The sequence below is a fragment of the Pinus tabuliformis genome, chromosome 4_2 (assembly GCF_031772625.1).
Source record: "Pinus tabuliformis cultivar Carrire ecotype Pingquan chromosome 4_2, CPIR1, whole genome shotgun sequence".
In the NCBI taxonomy this organism is placed as follows: domain Eukaryota; kingdom Viridiplantae; phylum Streptophyta; class Pinopsida; order Pinales; family Pinaceae; genus Pinus; species Pinus tabuliformis.
Genome location: NC_142304.1, coordinates 297,072,477 through 297,097,297, shown reverse-complemented (window position 1 = coordinate 297,097,297; position 24,821 = coordinate 297,072,477). Strand labels below are relative to the sequence as shown.

Genomic DNA, 24,821 nt, shown 5'->3' with positions numbered 1-24,821 from the left:
GAGCCACAACCTGTTGCTTCTTACTAGTCCAAGTAACAGCTCCAGATCCTAGACTAAACACATACCCAGCTGTAGATTTACGGTCATCAACCGAACCGGCCCAGTCAGAGTCAGTGTAGCCACTGAGAGTAGAAGTGGAGCTGTGAGTATATAAGAGGCCATAATCAGAAGTACCACGCACATATCGTAGCACCCGCTTTGCTGCTATCCAATGATCAGCTTTAGGAGCTGACATAAAGCGAGAAATGTAGCTTACTGCAAAACTGATGTCAGGTCTGGTAGCAGTAAGATAGATGAGACTGCCCACTAATTGCCTGAATAAAGTTTCATCCACAAGAGGAGAGGATGACTGTGCTGAAAGTTTGAGCCCTGGTTCCATAGGAGTTGTGGCCGGTTTGCAATCCTGCATTCTGAACCTTTCCACAAGATTTTTGGCATACTTGGACTGAGAAAGAAAGATCTGATTTTCAGTCTGCCATACTTCAACCCCCAGACAGTAATGAAGAAGTCCCAAGTCTGTCATCTCAAAAGTTCTGCATAGATCTTGTTTGATCCCATGGATCAAATGTGCAGAGCTGCCAGTAATGATAAGATCATCCACATAGACAACTACAAACAAGATATCATCATCAGTATGCTTGATATACAGGTTTGCATCAGATGGACTCCTCTGAAAACCTTGATTTGTCAGATACTGATCAATTTTTATGTACCAAGCCCGAGGAGCTTGTTTCAATCCATAGATGGCTTTAACTAACCGACACACTTTCTGTTCTTGACCAGCAACCTTGAATCCTGGAGGCTGCGTCATGTAGACTTCTTCTTGGAGATCACCATTTAGGAAAGCACTTTTTACATCCATCTGATGAACTTTCCATTTGAATTGAGCTGCTAGGGCAAGCACAAGCCTGATAGTACTCATCTTGGCTGTAGGAGCAAAAGTCTCCTCATAGTCTATGCCTTCCTGCTGTGAAAATCCTCGAGCCACAAGCCGAGCTTTATACTTGTCTAAGGTTCCATCAGCTTTGTATTTGACTTTATACACCCATTTGCAGCCTATGGGTTTTTTGTCTGCAGGAAGATCAGAAAGAGTCCATGTGTGATTTTTCTGAAGACTCTGAAATTCTGCTTGCATAGCCTTTTCCCACTCAGATATACCCTTAGCTTCTGAGTATGTTTGAGGCTCAAAAGTACTGTGAAGGTTAGCCATAAGAGCAAAATTGACTGTAGACTGTTGTCTGTTCTTATGCCTAGAAGTTCTACCTTCAAGGAGCTCATTATCCCGGAGATCACCTATGGTCTTAGCCCACCATTTTGGCCGAAGAGAAGAAGAACCAATATCAGGATTAGAGGGACCAATATCAGGAGGAAGAGAGGCAAGCTCAAGATCAATAGGGATAGCAAGAGGGGGATTAGCTTCTGGAGGAAGCTCAGATAGAGTAGTATCAAATCTGGATTCTACATCATCCCTCCCATCGGATGGACTGACTGGAAGAAGAACACTGTGAGGCGGATCCTCAGAACGCTGCTCAGAAGAAGAAGACTGAAAGAATCCTCTGTCTTCATCAAATACTACATCTCGACTGAAGCTAAGTCGACCAGTGGCTATATCTATCAGCCTATAAGCCTTGTGATGATCACTGTAACCTGTCATCATTAGTTTCTGACTTTTGGAATCCAACTTAGATCGCTTAGCAGATGGAACCCAAACATATGCAACTGAGCCAAAAACTTTGAGATGACTGATCTTAGGCTTACGACCAGACCACACTTCTTCAGGAGTCTTCCCTTTAACAGCCTGAGTAGGGGATCGGTTAAGAAGGTAAACAGCAGTAAATACTGCTTCAGCCCAGAATTTGTTTGGAACACTCCGGTGTTGTAACATGGAACGAGCCATTTCAACAACCGTGCGATTGCGACGCTCGACAACACTGTTCTGCTGGGGAGTGTAAGGTGTGGTGAATTGACGTTTGATGCCATGAATATCACAGAAGTTGGCAAAAGCTGAGGAACAAAATTCCCCCCCATTGTCGGTCCTAAGGGTCATGATATTACAACCAGATTCTTTTTCAACTAAAGTTTTAAACTTCTGAAAGGTACTAAGAGCATCAGATTTATTTTTTAAAAAATACACCCACATCTTTCGACTGAAGTCATCTACAATAAGTAAAAAGTATTTGCAAGCAGTTATAGAAGCTGTATTCATAGGACCACAAATATCAGCATGAAGTAACTGGAGTACCTGGGATGCGCGCCAAGATTCGCCATTTTTGAATGACGACCGATGTTGCTTTCCCGCTTGACAGGCGCTGCATACTCCCAACTGCTGAGTCTGAATATCAGGTAATCCTGACACAAGTCCCTCCCGAGAGAGCTGAGAAAGATACTGCATATTGAGATGCCCATATCGCTGATGCCATAGAGTACTGATGGGAGAGACACGAGCTGCTAGTGCCACTTCTGGAAAGTCACCGGTGTCAAGTAGCCTGTATAGACCATGGTCCTCGAGGCCAGTAGCAACTGTCAGACTGGTCTCCCTGTCAATGATTGAGCACTTGTGTGCATTGAACATAACATCAAGCTGAGGAGAATTCCTCATAATCTGACTGACAGAGAGCAGATTAATCTCCATACCAGGAACATAGTATACATTTAGAAATATGAGCGTGCGTCCACCAGACTGAATTTGAACTGTACCCCTGCCAGCAACAGTGTACTTTTCACCTCCACCAAATACAACTGAATCACTGAAAAGTGAAAAGTCAATAAACCAGTCACGCTTGTGAGAGAAGTGGCGTGATGCACCAGAATCAATGTACCATGCAGAGGAAGGTACATGTTCTGAAGACCTTTTAGCCATAAAGGCGTAAAAGGCAGAATCTGTCTGCTCGGAATGTTCTGCAACATTCGCTGTCTGATGTGACCCTCCCTGTTTCTTTTGTTCAGCAGCAATCCTCTGCCTGCAGTCTTTCTTCATGTGACCGAACTTGTGACAGTAATTACACTGTACACTTTTCTTCCTGTTAGGATCAAAAGACTGAGATGATCCTCTCTGCTGAAAAGACTGAGAGGACTGATATTTTGCAGCAAATGCATTCTCCAAGGGCACTGATGAAGTACCACTACCAAACTGCTGTTTCCACCTATCTTGCTGCAGAAGTTTGGTACATAAATCTGAAAACTTCAGATCAACATTTGTAATGTTAAGTGTTTCAATGAAGTGTTCATAAGATTTTGGTAGACTCTTCAGGGTAATGACTACCATATCTTCTTCCTCCATGGTCCGACCAATGGCGTCGAGCTGATCTCGAATGTCTTTAATTTTGTTGAGATGTTCCTGTAAAGACATATGTTCATCCATCATGATGGAGAACAACTGATTTTTGAGAAAAAAAGCTCTGCTTTTATCAGATGTCTCATGCAATTCTTTCAACTGTTCCCAGATTTCAGCAGCTGTCTTGCCAGAAGGGATCTGTGGTAACTGATCATCAGCTACAGAGAGCTTGAGAAGCATAACAGCCTCTCGATTTCGATCATCAAATTTATCTTGATCGGTCCCGGCTGTACCTGGACGAAGCTCTTTGCCCAAAATGAGTTGATCAAGACGCCTGTACTAAAAAATGGTCAGCAGTCTTTGTTTCCAAATGTTATAGTTGCTGCCATTAAACCGTTGATTTCCTTCTAACATCAGATTGGTAAGTGTGGCCATTTTCACAAAGAGAATACAAAAGTATGACACACAAGAACAATGTAGCTGACTGCTTATGCTGGTGAAAATTTAAAGAACGGACTTTCAGCTGTCTAAAACAATAGTAGGACTGCTAATACAGTTCTGAGAATACAGTTTGCCTCAAGAAAATGCCGGTCTACCATAAGAGTATACTTATGCAAAGTCAGATGTAATGAAGACTGTCAGGATCACAAAAAAAAAAATTCCACTGATTGGTAACCCACTGCTGGCAATCAGAACCATACATACAGCAAATACAAATTTTTGAAATACGGACCCACATATGGCATTAAGAAGCTTCAGATAATGATGACTATTGAAGATGACCTCGTGTCTGTTGATGATCTTATTGAGGAGCAGCTAACTGTTGAACCAGCAAATGAATACATTCAGAGTTGTGACATTGTTGCATTTAACAAAATCTAATGATGCACCGGGCGTGCAGCGTGCCAGTCTTCAGTTTCAAGCTTACACTGCTGGTAAATACCACGGATATATTTTGCTCACAAAACAAATACGCAGATCTGAAACAAATACGATCTACACCACGGATGTATTGGCCCACGTGAGCTTCACGTCACGTCTCAGGTATATATTAGTTTGAAATACGTGTCACGGTGTCACGTCTCAGTATATACGTCTCTTGTCTCAGGTATATACGCCTCAGGAATGAACCACGGTTTTCAAGTATCCACGGTTCTACAGCATACGGCAACGGAACCACGGGTCGGCAGAATATATTCACGCGTTTCAACAGAAATATGTATTGACCACGGGTTTCAAATATCTATCCACGGGATTTGAAATATAATGACCACGGGTGATTACATACGGGCGTATATTATAATCCACTAGTTATATAACAGACAGAGCGTGTATACAACAGAGCTATAACAGAGCTATATAACAGACAGAGAGAGTATATACGGGTTATATATACTGGTTATATAACAGAGCTATGACAGAGAGCGTGTATACAAATGCGTGTATACAAATTTGGCGTATTATAGAACCACGGGTTTTGACAGCGTTTAATCAGCAAAAAAAAATTTGACCGATGCTCGCAGATCAATTTTCAAAACACAACTCCAATTTTCAAACAAACAAATGAGTTTTGAAAGTAGAACACCTGGATCACAAATGCTGAGAAATTCCACGGTGTGGTCGAGTAGCCGCCAGGTGAAGAAGGAGATAGCCGGATCCGTTATTCCAAGCAGAACTGACCAGCAAAAACTTCCACGAAAACAGTCACCGCCACAAAGTTATTTCTTTAATAAAATGATCATGCAAGAGAAGAATCCATTTCTGTATCGAGATGGACGACTGTAAGCTTTTATCACAGCGAGCAAAGCCGAGGCTAAGACTCAGTGAAGGCTGCCTGGCTTACAGAGGGCTCGACCTTAGAAAGGACTCAAGAGATTACGATGCAGATAGTATTACTGTTTCAAGAAAAATCTCTTAACCTTGCTCTGATACCATAAAAGAATGTTCAATGAATTAATTCACATGGAGCAAACAGCTCAATGATAATACAAAGATATTTACAAGAATAGAAACATCAGGTTTCTATGTAGAATATCGAACAAACAGTTTCATCTAAGAAACTGCTAAAAGAATAAGAATAGAAACATCTAAAAGACTGAGCATTACTAAATAGAGATATAGAGATATATTCTAATAAAAATTTCTTTCAATCTCATCTGTCAAAATTTTAAATTCTTGAGGAAATTCGAATTTTTCAATTAAATGCATTTTAATTAATTCAAAAATTAAACTTTTGAATTAATTTCCTCAAAATTTTGACTTTGCCTCAACCCTAGAGACCAAAGGCTTGAAATCTAGCAAAATAATTAATTTATCTTAGTCCCACACCTTTTAAAATTTGAATTTTAAGGACCGTCGAATTTTGCCTTTGGAGAATTTAAACTTACCTAAAACCTAAAATTAATTAAATTTTTGGCTTAGGATTTTCATTAATTTTTTAGTCAGAGAATTTAATTAATTAACCTAGGAGAAGATAAATTATTTTTTCCAACCCTCAAGGCACTTTACATCATAATTTTCATATTTTTACATCATCAGGGGGAAAACCCATTTGAAAAAGACCCTCACAGACTACCCATTTCTACAACACAAATATAATCCAGCAGACCAAGTAATTTGTAATAAAATAACCTAACCAAATAGTTAGGATTATTCCCAAATCACTTTTACATAGACTTGATCTATAACACTAGCACTCGCCTAAGATCCCAATGATAAAATCCATTCCAGCTTTGGGGTAAGGCTGAAAGAAAACTTTGTCGACCATTCGAGAATGGATCTGTAAGACAAAAAACCTCCCGGAATGTAGATCATCACTAGGAAGTAGGTTTACCTAGGCAATTACATACATGACATGGATCTGTTGAGATTATTTACATCATATACATGCAGAATGGGTTTACATTATAACATGATCCTCAGGCTGATGATGATAACTGGACAGCATGAACACATCAATCACACACTATCCCTTTTGCGAAAAAATGGGGTTTACTGCTATGGGTTGTTGACACGTAGTGGTCAATAGTACCCACCAATTTATTGCATTCCTTGCAAAAAACCATTGATGTATATTCAGAAGGGGACATGTACTTATATATTTTGAGATGTGATGGATTTGCTTCCTCTTTGAACACTTGATGGCTTGATGTAGGTCCTGCTTCAATCTGCTCTTCTTTGTAGGTGCGTTTATATAAGTCTCTTCTTCTAGCTTTGTAGACCTTTTTGATAAATGATGGATTGTATACCCTTCTTGACCCTGAAGTGATTAAGACTTCTAGGCTTGATGCTTCAACTTTTGTAGATTCTTTTCCTTGATGAGTGTTCTTGAGTTGCCCTTTCCTTGATGTGTCACCTTAGCTCCGATACCATGTTGAAGAATCTAGGGCAAAGTAGTGTAGTGTGATTCTTCGTTACTTGATAACAATTTGTGGAGTCTTTTTACTTTTTCTAGTTAGCTTAATCTTCTTCTTTTTCTTATTAATGCATGTGTGTGTACTTCATCAAACTGCTACCAAAACATAAGAACAAGAACACAAGATGTTGGCTCTCTACCAGGGCCAAAACCTCTCTTCTCTTGAGAGGAAGACCCTTATTGAAGCTTTTATTGATCAATGCCAAACCCTAGACCCCTGACAAGAGTATCCTCCAAGCACAAGTCAAGTCCTTTCAAGATCACTTCCTCTTACAACACTTCGTCTTCTTCTTTCCAACACTTTGTCTTCCTCTCTTCGGCACTTCTTCCGGCAACAGTAGAGACCTTAGATTGTGTGTTCTAGGATGATCCTTGACCTCTTCTTCCTTCGCTTGAGATGGAATCTTTCTACCTTAGGATGATGACCTTCTAGCCTTCCAACCGAACCTTTTTCCCTTGAAAACTATTGCAAACATAGGGCAACAACAATGCAGCCCTAATTCTTCGCACTTGTGGAGGATTCTCTTCACTAAACCATGTTAGAATTGTCTTCTACCCTTCGCTTGCATACCCTTCTTCCACGCTTGAGAGAGAGGTCTCGTAGGCCTATTTTGCACCCAAAACAATGTGATATGGTGAATTATAATTTTCTATTGTCACATCTGCAGGGACTGCTCTCCTTTCCTCGCATGTGTGGCTCTAACTAGTCCTTTAATCCATCAGTTTTATCCTTCCTTTCTTCGCTGCCTTGGAGACCTTCTTCTTCTCTTTTTGGTGCCCTTTTCCTTGCCTTGTACCCTCGCATATTTCAAAGGATTGCATTGTCCTTTTGAGGGAGTGGACAACCTCTATATATAGAGGTATGTCCCTCCTTTTAGGCCAACTTGTAGCTTTGAGGTCGACTTGATTTTCTTGCTGCAATAGGTGCTTTTAATGGTGTCATTGCCTCTTTTGATGGTGTCTTTGCTTGGAGGATACTTGACTTTGCTTGGAGGTGTCTCCTTTGACTTTTATACATGAATATACATAATGTAACATACCCTTAAGGTCTTCAACCTTTTTCTTTTGAACATTTGACTCACCTATAGCACTTTAACATGTGTTAGACCTACTTCAATGAGCAAGAAACTCATTGACATATATTATAAAAATAATATTTATTTTCTTGAATAAATACAAATATCAAAAGCACATTTATGAAAAGCGAACCTAGTTACATTTCCTTCAACACATTTGAAGGAGGCTCCACCACTTTTCCTTGCACATAGTCCAATACTTCATGCTCCTCCAAAGTCAGATCCAAAGTCATCTTCCATGCATGATAGTCAGATTTTTCATTGAGTTTGTCCTTAGTCTTGAAGTAAGATGAAAAAGCCATTGAAACTTGTCCAATAAATCTCTTTTGGTGATTGCTTTTCTCTCTCTTGCTTGGGCTTTGTCTTCACCTGGGATCTAATACCATGTAAAATTTAGATAACAATGGTATGTTCTATGTTTAGCACAATTACTTCAATATACTTTAAGCAACCCAATTACAATTTCCAAATTAATAGCAATCACATTAATCATAAATCACATTGATAGTAACTGTAGATAGAACATAAAATAAAATGCAAAAGACAAGCCAAGACAAGAGGACACCAGATTTGACGAATGCCAGGGAAAAACCCCAATGTGGGGAAAACCCTTTGATCAATTCTTCTTATTATTATTTCAAATGTTCAGCACAGAGAGAGTACAGAAAGTCAAAGTTGACTTGCCAAATGAAAGTCAAAACAACCTTTTCAAATTTGTAGCCAACTGTAGTCAAACTTACCCCTAACCAGAAAGTCAAAGATTTTCAATGTAGTAGCAAAATTTCTCCTTTGAAGCTCAGTCAAAGGCAGTCAAACTTGCTCTCCAACAGTGGTCAAAGTCAACCCAAAATAGTCATAAAATCTGTAGACAAAATTCGTCCATCTAAAGTCAACCTTGTGGTCAAACAAGGTTGCAGTCAACATAGGTCAAAGTGCTCCTTTTGCCTCGGTTCCTGTGCCCAAAAATGTGGCTTGCTAAGACAGAAATTCATGTTAAAAATCGAAGTCAAAAGATGTCAAGAAAGTCAAAGTCAACTCTGCTCAAACCTTGGTCAAACCGCAAAAAATTCTGAAATTTTTGGCCCAGAAATTGTCTTGAAATTCGTCCTCCTTTCCACACGTGTGAGTGAGAAGATTTGCTCGACAACTGTACGAACCAATGAGAGAAGGAGAGAAGAATGTGTGAGTGATGATGATGCCAAATGAGGTGAAAGGTCACTTGTATTTATACAAGTCATTGAGGGTGAAGTGACATGTCTCTTGGGCTTCATGAGCGTACATGATGATGTGGCTGACCTAAACAAATTGCACATGTGTGGGCATAAATTCAAAAACATACTTCTACTTGTTCAAATTAGATGATCTTTAGATCAATTTTCGTCCTTTCAAAAAGAGGAATTCAATGCAATCATCATCTCCATCAAATGCGTTGTCTAAAGAGGAATTAGGCCCTAGTTTTCAATTTTAACAAATTTACAAATGGTGTGAATACCCATCTAGAGGAGGAACTCACACTATTTGGGGGCATTTTTGGGACGTTGGAACCAGGCCCAACCCTTTGTTTGTCTTTGTGGGTTTGGCAAGGATAGCCCACAATTAATTTTACATAATTTTTTGAGCACTCTAGAGGGGTCAAACATTAGTTCCTTTCCAGCCAGCAATAACAAAATTTCAGGACCAGCGCAGGGGTTGAAGGAGAAGTACTTCCTAGCATCCAGGCATCACATTTTCTCACCTAAGATTTGTCTAGCTTGCTTTAGCAAGCCTAGGTGCACATATTCCATGCATTTATTGTACTCTCTTTCATTGATTATAAAATGGCTCAATTTGGCGCAAGCTTTGGGAAATTTATGAGTGTTTAATTATATATTGGAGTTTTGTCTTGCATGTTGTGTTTTGCTTGATTATCACTGTTAATTTCCTAGTAGGAATATTGCAATTGGTAATTGTTGTTGACTACCTTTGCATGGGCCCTGTGTAGGCCCTGCATCTGCCCTACAGGCTCAACATTATCTCTGCACTGTCTCTTCTGCCCACTGTGTCAACCTTCTCGACTGTTCCGGCAGTTCCCAGACAGTTTCGGCTATTTGCATGGAGGACAGCTTCAGCTTCTGCGCTGGCCCTTCTAGCTCTGTGTTAGGCTTGTGTGGGCTCAGATTGGCCTAGCGTTAGTCCTCTTAGCTGTTGCGCTACCTCCAGTAGCTTCTCTCCACCTCTCTATCAGTGTTCCCGAACTATCCCTGCCCCTCTGCTGGAAGATCTCCCCAATCGGTTTTCCTCCTGAGAACTTCTCACCTCAAAAAATCGATTTCCTCAATCTCTCAGTGTGTGTTTCTAAATGAACCTCAAGCCTGCTTCATATATTTTTCTCGAAGAGACTTCGACAGCCGAGATTAAGTCTCTAATCAACGACTAAGATTAAACATGACTTGATCCGCCTTCTAGACCATTCTCAATCATATTTTGATTAATACCCATTAATATTTTAATTTTCCTAAGTTTAGACTTAGGAACCTCATTAAAAATATTAATCATCTTAATAAAATAAAATCCGGGTGGAATTTCACCAAACGGTTTAGGGTTTTTTAGAACTCATGTGCCTTAGTCTCTCCACCAATTTTCATGGCTAGAGCACATCTGATGCTACCAAAAACTAACACGCGTGCCTCTTACCTTAATGATTTTTTGGGACCGAATTTGGCAAGGAGAGAGTAGTGGTGGATTTTGCATATGGGCACCTGAACAAACAACTTAAAGAGCCATCAAATTTTCACCATTGTAGTCCTATAAAAATTTTCTTCTCCTTTGGAGAATCCTTAAGGATTTCTCTCTTTTGTAACTTATTGTAATATCGTTTGTTTGCTTAGAAGGGAGTTTTAGATATTTCTTTTGGTCTTGATCTCATTTTGTGAGAGAGATCAAGCCAAACATTGTAATTTTTTGTAATTTTTGAGCAAAATTTAGATCATTTTGTAACATTTTGAAGGAGTGTCATTTGCCTTGAGGGAATCATTTGTAAACTCCTATCAAAAACCACTCTTTATCCCTCACTTTGATAATGGGGATCTAATCTAATAAAAGACACATTTTTCTTGAGAGTTAGGGGGTTTTCCCCCTAAGCATCCCCTTCCCCCATTTGGGGAAGACCCTTGTGTGTTACTTGAGTGGTTCTCTTCTTGTGTGATCTAAAATTAGAGTAGAGTAGATTTAACACCAAATGCATTCAATTATAAGCTATTCCAGTTACTTTATATATTTGATTTGACTTACTTTCCATTTCATTGTACATCTATCTAGTTTACTATTTTAATTTACTCATTCATTTTAATTTCAAGCATTTCAAATCCTACACTAGATATTTACTTTGCATTTCTTTCTTAGAGCAATAATTTACCTCCAGCTTAACTGGTTGAAGTAGTAATTAGGGACCATCCATCCCCATTGTCTCCTTACTCTGAGATCCAGGCCGGGGAAAGGGTAAGGTCTAGGGAAGGGAGTTACTTTGAGACATGTTTAAACAATCTTTCAATCTAATTCACTTAACTTCAAGCGACAACCTTACTAAATCTAAAATTTACGAAGAACATCTCCTTACAACACAAAGTAGGATTGATACCTGGATTTATGCTTTATCTGCTCTCTTATTTCACAAGTCTTGTTTATTTTGAGTAATCATCATTATTTCAAGTATCATTTGTTGAACATCTTGTTGCATTTCCAAGTATTTTCATTTATTGTACTTGCTAGTTTCTTATTTCCACTTTTACTTTTAAAGGCATTGGTATTTTGGGGCATCTTTATTTCAAGCATTTCTTTCCAAGCATCAGTTTTCAAAGTTATCATCTTGGATCATTTGCTTAGCAGGTACTTCCAATTTGGCACTGGTCTATTTCCTTCATCTTGTAATATTTATACTTGTGGATGTATATGCTCATTAAACCCATGATTGTGTTTTCATTCTTTTAATGCTCTACATAGTTGACTTGTATCTTGGTCATTTTCACTAACTCCTAGAACTTAATTAGTTAAGCCTTAGTTTTTCTTGTAGGGCACACCTCCCTTGGCTTCGACTAGGAGTGAGCATAGATGGAGGAGTTGCGAATTGAGTGACAACCTCAACTAGAGACTTACCCCCAAGGCCACACCAAGTGGAGTTAAATATTTTCTCCACAATAAGCCCAGATGTGGATTAAGGTGGCAACAAATGGAAACCAAGCTTTAGAAAAGCACTGCTTTTCATCCACAAACCAATGATAGTCAACAGAAAATTGATACATCTACTCTAAGGGTATTGTAGCAAATGCCCTAAGCTTTGGGTTGAGTAGTTGCATTATGTACAACATTCCTATAATCATGCCATACATTCCTCTACTTAGAGGTCTCCTTTTGAGACATGTTTTGGCTATTTGCCTAAGTCTCATTTGGACTTTGCTTTGAGGAACAATTCGGTGGTGGATGGACATAGCAATGCAAAGAAAGCCACAAAGTTCATCCAGAAGATCTAATTGGTTCATCAAGTTGTGTAGGAACAATTCGAAACAAACCAAGCTAAGTATAAGATTATGCATGACAAGCATTAGGTTGATCATCATTTCCAATTCGGTGATCAAGTTTGATTATATATCAACAAAGAACATCTTAAAGGTGAAGGAAAAAAACTCAAACCAATTAGGTATGGTTTGTTTACAATTTGAAAAAGATTGATGAGAATGCTTTTCGGTTAGATTTACGTCCATATTTGAAAATGCATATCAACAAAGAATATTTTAAAGGTGAAGGAAAACAAGCTCAAACCAATCAGGTATGGTCCATATACAATTTTGAAAAAGATTGATGAGAATGCTTTTCGGTTAGATTTACCTCCATATTTGCAGATGCATTCAATGGTGTTCAAAAATTGAAACCATATGAGCCTCTTATGATTATGGATTAAGATAAGAATGTTCAAATTCCTTTTGTATATGATTTTTCTCTTGAATATCTCAATGAGTTGTAGGAATATATTATTTTTGACAGGAAAGTGAGGATTTCACGAAGAGGTGAAGTGGACATTGGAATATATTTGTGTGGATCTAAAAGAAATACATCAATGTAAAGCATGATAGATGGAAATAAGAAAAGTGAGGGAGTTGTACCCTTGCTAAATAAAATCAAACTTTCGGTGGTCCAAAAACTTCTTAATGGGGAGGATTAATCCAAGAAGATTCTCATAACCAATCCAAATTGATGATCTCAAATGCTAATGAAAAGGTCTCCATGTCGAAAAATTCATCAACAGCTTTCCAACACAATTTGAATGGACTCAAAGGGACATGTACATAATATCCTTCCAATTTGCACATAATTATATATTTTAAAGGAAAAATAAAAATAATGTGAACTCCAGCTTAAGATGAATCTGAAGATTTACTTTGCTTATACTTGTCTCAGACACAAAAATTTAAAAGAATAAATGTACCCATGTGATTGCTAATACTCCAATTCAGAAACTTACATTTCTGTTTCCTTAGGTCTAGGGCACAATCTATGGATTTTATCTATCTACGTGTATCCTGGAAGACCTCCTTGCAACATCCTCAAGATACCGTAGAAAGCATTCTAGAAATAGGATGCACAGCATCAGGTTCGTTGCCCATTACAGCTTTAAATTAAAATCTCAATCTAGGGAAGATAGTTGTCCATTTCAAAAAATTGCCAGGTATTAGGTAATGGGGGTATGTGGATGTCAACGCGGGGCCACCTAAACTACTAACAGCAGTCAACAGGTGTGGCACTGAAAACAACATTTTTAAACTGGCACTCAAAACCACATTTTGGGGTAAAAGATTCATGTAAAATCCAACTAAAAACCTAGTCATAGTTTCATAGCAGAAACTTGCCAGCATGAACTTTCAGCATTTCAAAACTAACTCGAATCCTCAGAATTTTTTAACAGATCCAGATCTTTGGATTTTTCTGAATAACAGTGGGTGAACGAAAATTTTACCACTTACATCTCGTCATATTTTATTTTCCCATCCTTTTTGCATTAATTGGCAGTTTGCATGTATTGCATGAATTCCAAATGTAGACAACTCGTGCAACATCATAAATGTTACAGGGAGTTATTATTGTTGGCGGCGATGCTCCAACCTCCACGTGTCTTTCACATTGACAGATTTCTAGACATTGAAGATTGGGGTAAACATGTTTGGGAAACGATACCATTAATATTGTTATGTCAAGCAGTTCCAAGTATTCGAGTGTAAGCATGCAATTGACAATGGAATTGCTCATCTCCATAACCCGTGGTAATTCTAAGTAATCTACACCTGCTGTTTTAGTATCCTACTTTTTCAGCTGACTTAACAGTCTGATGGAACTGGGGAAACCTATCCATCGGAAGCAATTAAAAATCCTCTATTACTTAAGCTCCATAGATTACTGATGGAACTGGCCAAACATGTTGAAATTCAAAAGTGTCAATTCCTCTCAACTCATTAGGTTAGAGAGAAAATCCAACAGCTTTTCCACCATTGCGCGTTCTCTCTCCCTTTAAGCAGCATCCTCAGAATAATTAGCTTTCCAATAGCATCTATCAAATTTTTTTTAACCTTATGCCCAGTAAAATTACTTATTGCATTAACCGCTTATGTGCAATATGGGGAGGCAATTCCTGAATACTCGAACCCGATTGATGAGAAGACAGGGACTAGCTGCTATGCAGCGCCCCCTTGTTTCATAAGCAATCGGTCAATGTAGATCCTTCGAAAACTAGAGATAGTTCTTACCTGAATGGCAACATATTTCGGACTTTCGGAGCATTGGGCATATCCATAAACAGAGAATTTGTAAAGAAGGTAAGACGGCGTCGCGCTTCTAAGTTGGCAGGAACATCCATAGCAGATTCCTTGTCTGTTAATAGCAAATGAAGTCTCTTAATCTGTCAAAACATACAATTGCCATCTTTTTAGGGATGAATTCACTCTCTGTGTCCAATATTGATCAATCCAAAATATTTACCTGCTCGTCCCATGCATCATCGCATGGGAAAGGATAGCATACAGATGCAATCAACGGGGTACTTTCAGTCTGACCAATTCTGGTTACATCTTGTATTGGTTGTGAACCATCGGTTGAATGCAAAAATCTGTATTGTACAATTATATGAGAATTGATAAAAATACAAACAATGTTTCTAACAATTTTCAGAGAAATGATAGAAAGGCAACTCACTTATGACCATCTATCATGATATCTTCAGTAACCACATCTAGCATATCTTGAAGAAGAAGAAGAACTGTGTCTCTGGAAATTACTTCAGTATCTTTTTTCAACTGCAACATGTAAATGTTCAAGTAAGCTGTACAACTAAGTTATCATCATGATAACAACAAGCATGATGCTATATTCACTGAAAGCACTTATACCAGATATTCTACTAGCTGCACAAACTTGTGGTACAGCAAAGGAAGCTCGCTCATCTTAACATTCTCCAGCAGGGTATTATTCTCAATATGCATATCCACTTCCTCAATTATTTCCTGAACGACCCTGAGAAGAGAACACAAGTCATGTGGGTAACTATACTAAAATCATAAAAGCTGAAGAAACAATCTCAGAGCATACTACAAGCCAGAGACTTAAAAGAAAATTCTACCTGCGTTTGAATCAAGAATAACAGTAACAATTTCCAAAAATAAAAGCTAGTTTATTAAAGGAAACACACTTAAATCATCAAGATAAACAGCCATCAGCTCTCAGAAAGAATCAAAAGAAGAGTGTAATGGTCCTATTCTTGCAAAATAATTAAATGTTCGTACCTTTTCTCGTGTTCACCGATGATAATGCTTTTAAGAACATGCTTGGATGATTCATAACATTCTTTCACAGCCCATCGCATGTTTTCATCAGCATTTATATTTTTTTGCAGAGCTGCAGCGTTTCCTTTCAAATCTTTTGCCATGTCCAATGCTATAGGTATCTGGACTTGTATGGGAATAGCCATAAGAAGGAAATTGATAGGAATGAACTGTTTTCAGTAAAAAAGAATATGAAGAAACAAATTTACCTTGCTAGCAAGTAAAAATCGTGGCCATTGCACAAAGTGAAAACCGGGATCTGTAGAATATGGAAAAACCAAGAGATCCATCTCCCTGAACAAGATGTAATCTGGTCAACGCCTCATCAATTTTAGTTACTAACTTTTAATTTTTAATTGTAGAACAGAATGTTACCTATTGTTTATCAAATCCTCTTCACGAAAACTAGCAATGACTTGATTCCATATCTGGGCAAAATTTGCAGCCTCATTTTTTTTCACTGGCTTGGCCTGCAACATCCAGAACATAATTTATCATAAAATACTACCAATCATTAGGTTGGTGTCCAGCAAAAAGCAATGTTGAGGCAAAAGCCCATTTGCAGGAAAGCTTAGAGCTTCTTGAAAATTCTCCTTTTCAATTCTGGCAATAATGAGTCATGACCAGCCAACTCTGACTCAATCCTGGCAAACATTTCCAAGATTGTTGATGAGGCAGTTGATTCAGCCATGCTAGTGTCAATTTGAACACATGATAAACAAGTCTGCATTCAATAGAAATAAAATGCTACAACAGAACTAAATAGATAGTTAAACACCTAAGAAAACTGTTGGATCTGCAACCATAATATTTAGGATTGACTGTTCAAAAGTTAAGACATGGCATATCACATGCTTGATTCAAAACATTGTTACCCCTCATTTTAATGATTGCACTTGTGACATTTATCACAAGGATCAAGATTGCAAGATGACATTGTTGGATCATTTGATGGACTTGTTATCCTTTATACTAGCAGGGGTACCTATACATTCATTTCTGAATTTTTGCACCATTATAAGCCCAAGGTCATAGGTTAAAGCTATGAAACAATCGTGTGAGGCCTTGTAACATATATCCTAGAGTTTGTTTGGTCGGACCATGGCCAATTCCTTTGAGTTCATCTCTGTTCCTTTTGTCCTAGATAGGATTGGGGACCTTTGATGGGCTTATATGAGGACTTTGGAGGAGCCTTCTTTTTGTAGGGATTATTACTAGTGTAGGGGCTCCAGTCCATGTCAAGTGTGCCTATGTCATTCCACATGACTATGAGTCTATTGAGTCTACGGGTGGTCTTGGATTTAGTGTAGTATCCCTCAGATGTTTCTAAGACATGGTAGTCTTACAATCAGTGACATTTCACACTTCCAAAGACACTTCATGTTTCACAATGCAAAGTGGTCTTGAAAGTGAAAAAGTCAACAGGGTCTCAGATTGTAGAGCTTGAAGAGAGGATTACATCACACATGGAAATTTTCCATTTGATGAACACATTCTCAAGATATGACTAGTCAAAGCTAGTCAAACAGGTGGAACATCTTTCCAGGGGCAAAATAGGTGGAGCATTGATGTATTTTGGACAAGCATTATGTCAAAAATGGTCTAAACAATGAGAGAAACAAAACCCATGTCTTGGTTTTTGTACTTCCTAAAGGGTGTTAAAGATCCTCAATTTGACCATTATTATTGCGTTTTGACCCGGGTGATATGGAAAAGATTTTGTAATGTCCCAATCTAGGAAAAATAGTGCTATGCAAAGCAAACAATAAAAACAACATCATAAAATTGAAACATTCAATGCACACCCATAAAAAGTCCAAGAATAACCATTAGTTGAGCCATTTTATTATAATATAAGAGCAAAGTACAATAATGTGGAAGTGGTGCACCTAGGCTTGCCTCAATGGCAAGTGCGATGAAGCCCAGGTAGTAATATGCAATGTTCCACCAAGACTCCGAGACGAGGAGACGCGGGTGCCGGGAGACATATAAGGGGGACGTGTGGGAGTACCCTCAAATTTTAGGGAAATTTATGGGGGACAGAGGGACGTTAGGGCATATAATTTTTATCTTTATATATATATATTTCAAATTCATATTCAATAATGAAAACATAAATACAATGATACATACATAATTGAATTAAATAATGAAATACATTGATCCATGCTCATCATCCTTACTAATACATCCATGATTCATCAATAGAAAAGAGATTCAATAATGAAATACTCTGATCCATATTCATCATTCATTATTCACCATTCTAGAATCTACATTGATTTAAAAAGTAAATTCATCATTCATCATTCTAGATTCTAAATTGATTTAAAATTAAATTCATCATTCATCATTCTAGAATCTAATTAGTACTAAGCAAAATAGACTATAATAGATACTGAAATTTGAAGACTAGAATAGTAAATTGATATAACTAAAACTCAAAAATAGTGGAGTGATGAGTTTAAAAGTCACTCTAAAGTAGACAGAGGGCTTGCTGCTCTTCATTAAATACTAATTCCATACCCTTGTACATGACAAAATGCAACGGAAACATTGCAATCCATTGAACCCTAAATTCCTGAAAAACTATTAAGTCTGCTGGATTTTGATTGAGATCTAAAATTCTAGTTTCTCCATATGAAATCCAATGAGGTCGGAACCACTCTCAAACATCTCGAGTCATTTCATGGTAATGGTAAAAATTTAAGTAAAAGTGACATTTACCTTTATCTTTCATCATGAAAATGAAAGATAAAGGTAAATGTCACTTTTACTTTAAGGATTTAACATTACCATGAAATGCATATCATTAGTAGGACAATATGGTCAAATACTAGGTTTCCCCTGTCATAAATCATTGTTTACAAGCAAATTTAAGGGGGGTGGTCGCGTCCCCCACACTAGGGAAATGTTCCCCCTGCGTCTCCCCACATCTCCCCGAATGGGGGACGTGGGGAAACGTTTTCCCAGACGTCCCCCCATCTCGGGTGTGTGGGGTGCGAGGGGTGCGTGCACCCAACCCTCGAGGACCCGTGAAACACTGGTAATATGTCAAGCCCAGATGGCACAAATAGCTAATGCAATGATGCCCTGCAATGCTCTTGTGAAGCTGTGATGTCTACTGCCAAGATGCTGCTGGAAACCCCACCTCCAGTGCTCAAAAATTCCGGGAAATTAACCCCGACCTCTCCACCCAATACCCAAAATAACCCACGAAGGAATTGGCCAAATGTTGACCTCGGAATTTTGGCCCAAATTCCCCTAGCTCCTCTAGATGCTAGCTGAGTTGGGACCCCTGTTTGACCCCATAGATTTGCCCAGAAAATTCTGCAAAATTAGCCCCAAGCACCTCAACCAAAACCCTCCAAAACCCAGAAAGGGGTTGGCCTAGTTCTGACCCCCGAAATTCGGCCACCAAATACCACGTCCTCCTCCAAGTGCTGGGAAATACGACCTGCCTATAGCTCGCTGGAAAAACCATGCCAATCACTCCAAAGGCTGAGATATGTGAAAATTCCTCAACCGAAATCCCTACTGCAGCAACTGATGATATTACTCTTATTTGTTAAATTCCTTTAAACAAATTACTTGTTGTTTCCTACAGCGAATATCGTAATACATACATTGCAACCTTCACTTTATTAAATATTATATGGAAACAAGAGACTAAGCAAGAAAGAAAATATAACACAATTGACACCATTATTTTTGGACAAATGTCTGTGGAAAAACCCAATGCGGGAAAACCGGTGTAGCAGATCTGAGGGTTTATTATTATTAAGCAGTAGCAAATTCTGAATACATCTTTGAATACCTCTTGGGATATTAAGTTATAGAGATAAACACTGGCAAAAAGATTTGTGAGATTACCTCACACAATTACTGAGAAAATCCAGGCTGATCCGAACACTGGATGAAGTGCCTTTGGCAGGTCCTACACTACCTCTGCACAGCCCTCACGCAGTTCCTGCGTCAACCTCTCTAGGCACTGCGTCACCCAGTTTGCTAATCGATTTGCTGCTTGGAGTCTCTGCTCTTAGTCTCCCGGTCCCACATCTCGGCTCCCAGCTCCTAAAACTGACTCTGCCCAGCAAAATCTCAGACTCTCTCTCACCCTCAGCATGGCCCTTCGTGGCCTTGCGTCAACCTCCACATGAGAGTTGCTGGATCACTCTCTGCGGATGACTCTTGAGCTGAGAAAATCTCTCTCACTCAGGCGCTATCCCTGCCCCTCTCTACAAGAAATCTCCTCGATCAAAACTTCCTCATGAGTACTTCTGACTTCAATTATTCAATCTCTTGATCTCTTGGTGTCTTTTCCAAATGACTCTCAAGCTCCCTAAAATAATCTTCTCGTTGACATTCAACGGCCCAGATTAAAAGCTAATGAATGGCTAAGATCATTTTAGCTTGATCCTTGTCTTCTTCTAGAAGTTACACCCACAATTAGATTAATACCCATTAATATTTTTAATTTCCTAAGTTTAGACTTAGGGTCTCGTTAAAAAAATATTAATTATTTTAATAAAATTGTCTCTAGGTGGAATTTCCCAAAACTTTTTATGGGTTCTTTGGAATACATGTGCCCAAGCCTCCCTGCAAAATTTGAGGCCTAGAGCATATCCAATGCTACCCCAAATCAACATGATATTGTGAAAATTTCTGAATCTTTACAAACAGAAATCCTACTGCAGTTATTGGTTTAACAACTCCTACTTGTTATTTCATTCAACAAGTTATTTAATTACATAAATAATGATGTAAACTTTATTGCGGACTACACTGACATACAAATCATAAACTGAAACAATAGATGAGACAAACACATAAGGGGCACTGTTATTTTTGGACAACACGTCCCCGGAAAAACCCAATGCGGGAAAACTGGTGAAGCAAATAAAGGGTTTGTATTATTAAGCAAGCAGAATCTGAGTACAACAGGTTGCCTCTCAAACCGGCTAACCTTACAGAGAAATCACGACAACAAGAAATACATACGAAGGTTTACCTCGTTCCCCAAGTCATAGCTAATTCAATGAGTGATCTAGCTCCTCCCGACAGATACTATGAAGTTCCTACGCAATCACTGCGTGGGCCAACGTTTTGCCTTCAAAAGACTGTGTCACCCCTTTTGACGGTTCAATTTGGTGGAGGAAGACTATTGTTCAGCCCTCCAAGCTCAAAACCTTGCTTCTCTAGCAAAATCTCATACTTCTTACGAATTCTCTACACTGCCACTGCAAGAGACCCTGCCGATCTGCATCAGCTTTGCGTGAGCCCTTCCTGGGTTGCATAGACCTCTACACTGCCTTTCTGATGCTCAGGCTGCCTCTCTGCCATGTACTCTTTAGCTCAGAACTTCCTCGCCAATCCAAATCTCTGCTTATGCCCCTCTCACTGCAACTCAAATCACTTGTTCGATTTTCTTAGCAAACCACGCCCCAGAAAAATTGAACTGACTGATCAACTTGGTGTATCTCCAACTGACCCTCAAGCCTCCTCTTATACTTTTCCTGTTGTGAATCAACAACCAAAATTAAGTATCTAATCAACGGCTAAGATTAAATTAGACTTGATCCTCTTCTCTTAGAAGCTTCTCACCCATATTTTCATTAAAACCCATTAATATTTTTATTTTCCTAAGTTTAGACTTAGGAACCCCATTAAAAAATATTAATTATTTTAATAAAATGCAATCCAAGTGGAATTGCGCCAAACGATTTTTGGGTCTTGGAGATCTCATGTGTTATAGCCCCTCCACAAAATTTCGGAGCTAGAGCACATCCAATGCTACCCAAAGAATCAACACTCTTTCATAGCGAGGAATGTGCTCTAGCAATACTTCCCAGTAGAAGTATCACATTTATCCACGACATTGGTCCTATGCGTTGCTAATGCTCGAACTGTTGCCCCTCATCCACTGCATTGCTACAATCTGTAGTGCTGCCCATGACACTACCATTGTCTCTGGTACATCAATACTGCAACTCCCTCTCAAAATTTTAATATGCTGCATCATGTTGCCCCTAGCACTACCATTGCTAATTGTTGCACTGCAACTTAGTTGCTGAGAAATAAGCAATTGAAAATCCACCCAACAGTTGACATGCTAGTTAGTTTGGATACCCCGTGATGTTGAAGCTGCCTATGCTACTAATTTGTGTTGACCCTTTGATGCTATTGTGCTGCTATTGTATCTATTATGTGCCTCCCGCACTGCTCAACACTCTATTGCGCTGCTTCAAACTTTGGCACTCTAGCTCTGCCACTATCGCTCCATCATCCCTCACACCATGTGACTCTCGTCATTCTGCTACTGTCATTAAGGGCTCCCGTAGCTGTATGTGATCTAAGAGTTTGGGCACTTCAAGGATCCTGCCCCAGTGTAGTCCTCCCGACTACAACTAAATGTTGCCCCACCTCTTCTTTAAAGGTGCATGAGCACTCATGGTGCAATCCTCATCATCGTCTTCCTTGTCAGCTTTCCCTGGAGCAGCCTTTGAGTCAGACTTGTCTTCCTTGCCCTTCTTCTGAGGGCACTGAGTGGCGAAATGTCCGAAATCCCCACATCTGAAGCATCTGACTTTGGATATATCGTTCTTTTTCCTCTTCCGTTCCCTTGTTGTCCTGCTGATGCGAGAGCTGCATCCTCCTCTTCCTCCTCCTTGACTCTGATTCCTTTGCCACTACTTCCCGCCTTGGTTAACCATCTGATCTCTTCCTATCGAAGAGTTGCCCACATCTCCTCCCAACTAGGGAGAGAAGCCCTGCCCAAGATGCTCTGGACAAAGGTCTCTCAGTCTTCAATGACTGCATTCAGAGCAGTCCTGACCATGTATTCAGGATCTAGTGTAGACCCTACAAAAGTTAGCTGGTCTCAGATCTCTTGCAACCTAAGAAGGAAGGGATCGATTTCTTCTCCCTTCTGCATTTGATATTGTCTCAGCTGGTTCTCAAGCAACATCTTCCGTTGAACGAAAGTTCCCTCATACAAAGTGGTCAAGGCCTCCCACATTTCCCTTATTGTGTCCTTTTCAGCAATATGTGGGACCACATGATCCTTGACCCCGTCCAAGATCATGCATGTCACCTTTGCTTGAGCCTCCTCGTATTTCTTGAGAGGATCAACATTGACTGGAACAACAACCATCCTCAAGGCATAGTCCTTGACGCAATTTTTGTCCAAGACTGCCAGTATCCTGGCCTTCCAGATGACAAAGTTGGATGCTCCATCCAATCTGTCCTGATCCCTCAGTCCATCAACTGCCATCTCTACTCAAATGAGTATCGAATAGGTTCTCTTCTCCCTTTCTCACTGCTGCCCCAGGAAGACTCAGATCTAGATTTCTCTGGCGCTAGAAATCCTCTAAGGAACAAGTTCCTTCTAGACTCCCTCTTAGTTCTGATTTCCTTCACGGAAATCCTACCGCCAAATAATGTCGAATCACCCCTTCCCGATCCTCCTTTATTGCTTCTCAACAACCCGGATCTAGATTTCTTTGGCAAGAAATCTGTTAAGGCAATGACTCCCTCTACCACAGTTTCGTCTCCACAAACATTGTTCTGCAACAACATCCCACCAGCTCCTTAGATCTGATCTGCATTGCTCCTTCTACCCCAGCAATTGAAGAATTTGAGCTCCTCGGGCTCTGCACAGTCACTGCATGATCTAGATCAACTCCTCCTGGCCATTGCATCACTCCTTCCTCGTGCAGGAAGATGACATGGCTATGCGTGAGCATGATCTTCCCCTCTCTACTTCTGTGTTGGCCTAGAAAGCTAACACAATCACTGCATGGGCTCCTCCCAGCTACTGCTGGATCCAAAATGGATCTAACATAGACTTCTAAGTCTATGAATTTTCCTCACATATGAAAAATGAAAGTCATTGGATGATTTTGAAAATAGTCTCATTTCGTAGATTGCTTCATTCTAAATCCAACACAATTTGAACTGGCGAAAACGGACTCTAGATGAAGGAGTTATTGTAAAAAGAAGATTTGCCCATTGTCCTTAGAAAAGGAGGCATTTCTTATTAAATTTGGCCTAAGGATTAATATTAGCCTTATGCGCTAAAAACCTTTGTTAAGCGCTAAACCTTTATAAAGCCCGTTTTACATTGAAAAAGCATGTGGGTAGTCTTAGCCAGGCGGATCCAAAGAATTATATAAAACGAGCTAAAACCTTTTGAGTTTTGGAAGGTAGGCGGTAAATGATATTTCGAGCAAGCTCCAGGCGGTAAATGGTATTGGAATGGTTGAACCCAATTCCATACACTAGCTGACACATAGAAGGCCGCAGGAGAGAGAAAACCGCTTTTTTGGGCAGGTAATGTCCGTGCAAGTGGGCCACCCGAAAAAATTGTCCGCCGTTGGATTAGAAATCGCAGATCAATGGTGGAGATTGAGCGGACTACTTGTTGTTTAGAGTTTAGCACGAACAGTCGGATTAAACGGTAAATCGATAGACAAGATTAAGTCGCGATGTTTTAACCAAAGGCTGAGGGCATTGCGATATGCGATAGGCTGATGAGCACTTCGAGCCGTCGGATCGGAAAAGGAATCAATGGTCAGGATCTGATTAGAGATCGCTGATCGGAAAAGCTTAAGGGTTGTGGACCATGGAAGCAGCGACCGCTGATATGTTGAAATAGCAATATAGTGATGGGTCAATAGCGCTAATTAGAGGGATCAGGGATCGAAGATCAGAACGAAGCAATGCAAAGGGGAGCATTGGGCCATGCGACATGCGTTTTGCAATGAAGGCACAGACCCGATAGGCTTAAAGGGGTGATTGAATTCCGTTTGAAATCCGACTTTGCGGATTTTCATTGGATTTCTTTGTATTTCCCGTGTATTCCATTATTTGGGTTTTGTTCAGGTTTAGCTGTGGGTGATGTGCAAAGTGACTCACGATATGCGATGAAAGGACAGACCCAAGAGGATTATAGATGCGATTGCATTCTATTTGAGTTCCGGCTTAAAGGCTTATGATGTGTTTTCGTGAGTTTTACCTGTGTATTCCGTTATGTGTCTATTCCGAGATTACGGCAAAAGGAAGGCCAAATGATTGAGTTGCCTACGCCCGCCGGTTCCTTTTCAATTATGAAACCGTTTCTAATTCAAACATCATTGTTCTCCACCGTAAGGAAATGATAAACAGAACATGTCATGAAATCAAGATTTAAAACGCAAAAAGAGGCGAAGAGATGG

At 39.5% G+C, this 24,821-nt stretch overlaps 1 protein-coding gene across 3 annotated transcripts in view; it reads right to left on the bottom strand.

Moving 5' to 3' along the window:
- LOC149169173 (callose synthase 3-like) overlaps window positions 1-24,821 on the bottom strand; it is a 333,109-nt gene that overhangs the window by 52,959 nt on the left and 255,329 nt on the right. For 2 of the 3 annotated variants that reach the window (XM_089428592.1, XM_089428594.1), the window contains exons 22-28: window positions 15,982-16,076; window positions 15,816-15,900; window positions 15,568-15,728; window positions 15,175-15,298; window positions 14,981-15,081; window positions 14,768-14,894; window positions 14,536-14,687 (exon numbers count right to left, since the gene is read on the bottom strand). In XM_089428592.1, the coding sequence (XP_089284718.1) occupies window positions 14,536-14,687; window positions 14,768-14,894; window positions 14,981-15,081; window positions 15,175-15,298; window positions 15,568-15,728; window positions 15,816-15,900; window positions 15,982-16,076 (845 nt within the window). The remainder of the gene's footprint in view (window positions 1-14,535; window positions 14,688-14,767; window positions 14,895-14,980; window positions 15,082-15,174; window positions 15,299-15,567; window positions 15,729-15,815; window positions 15,901-15,981; window positions 16,077-24,821) is intronic. The other variant, XR_016259780.1, reaches the window with a different exon arrangement.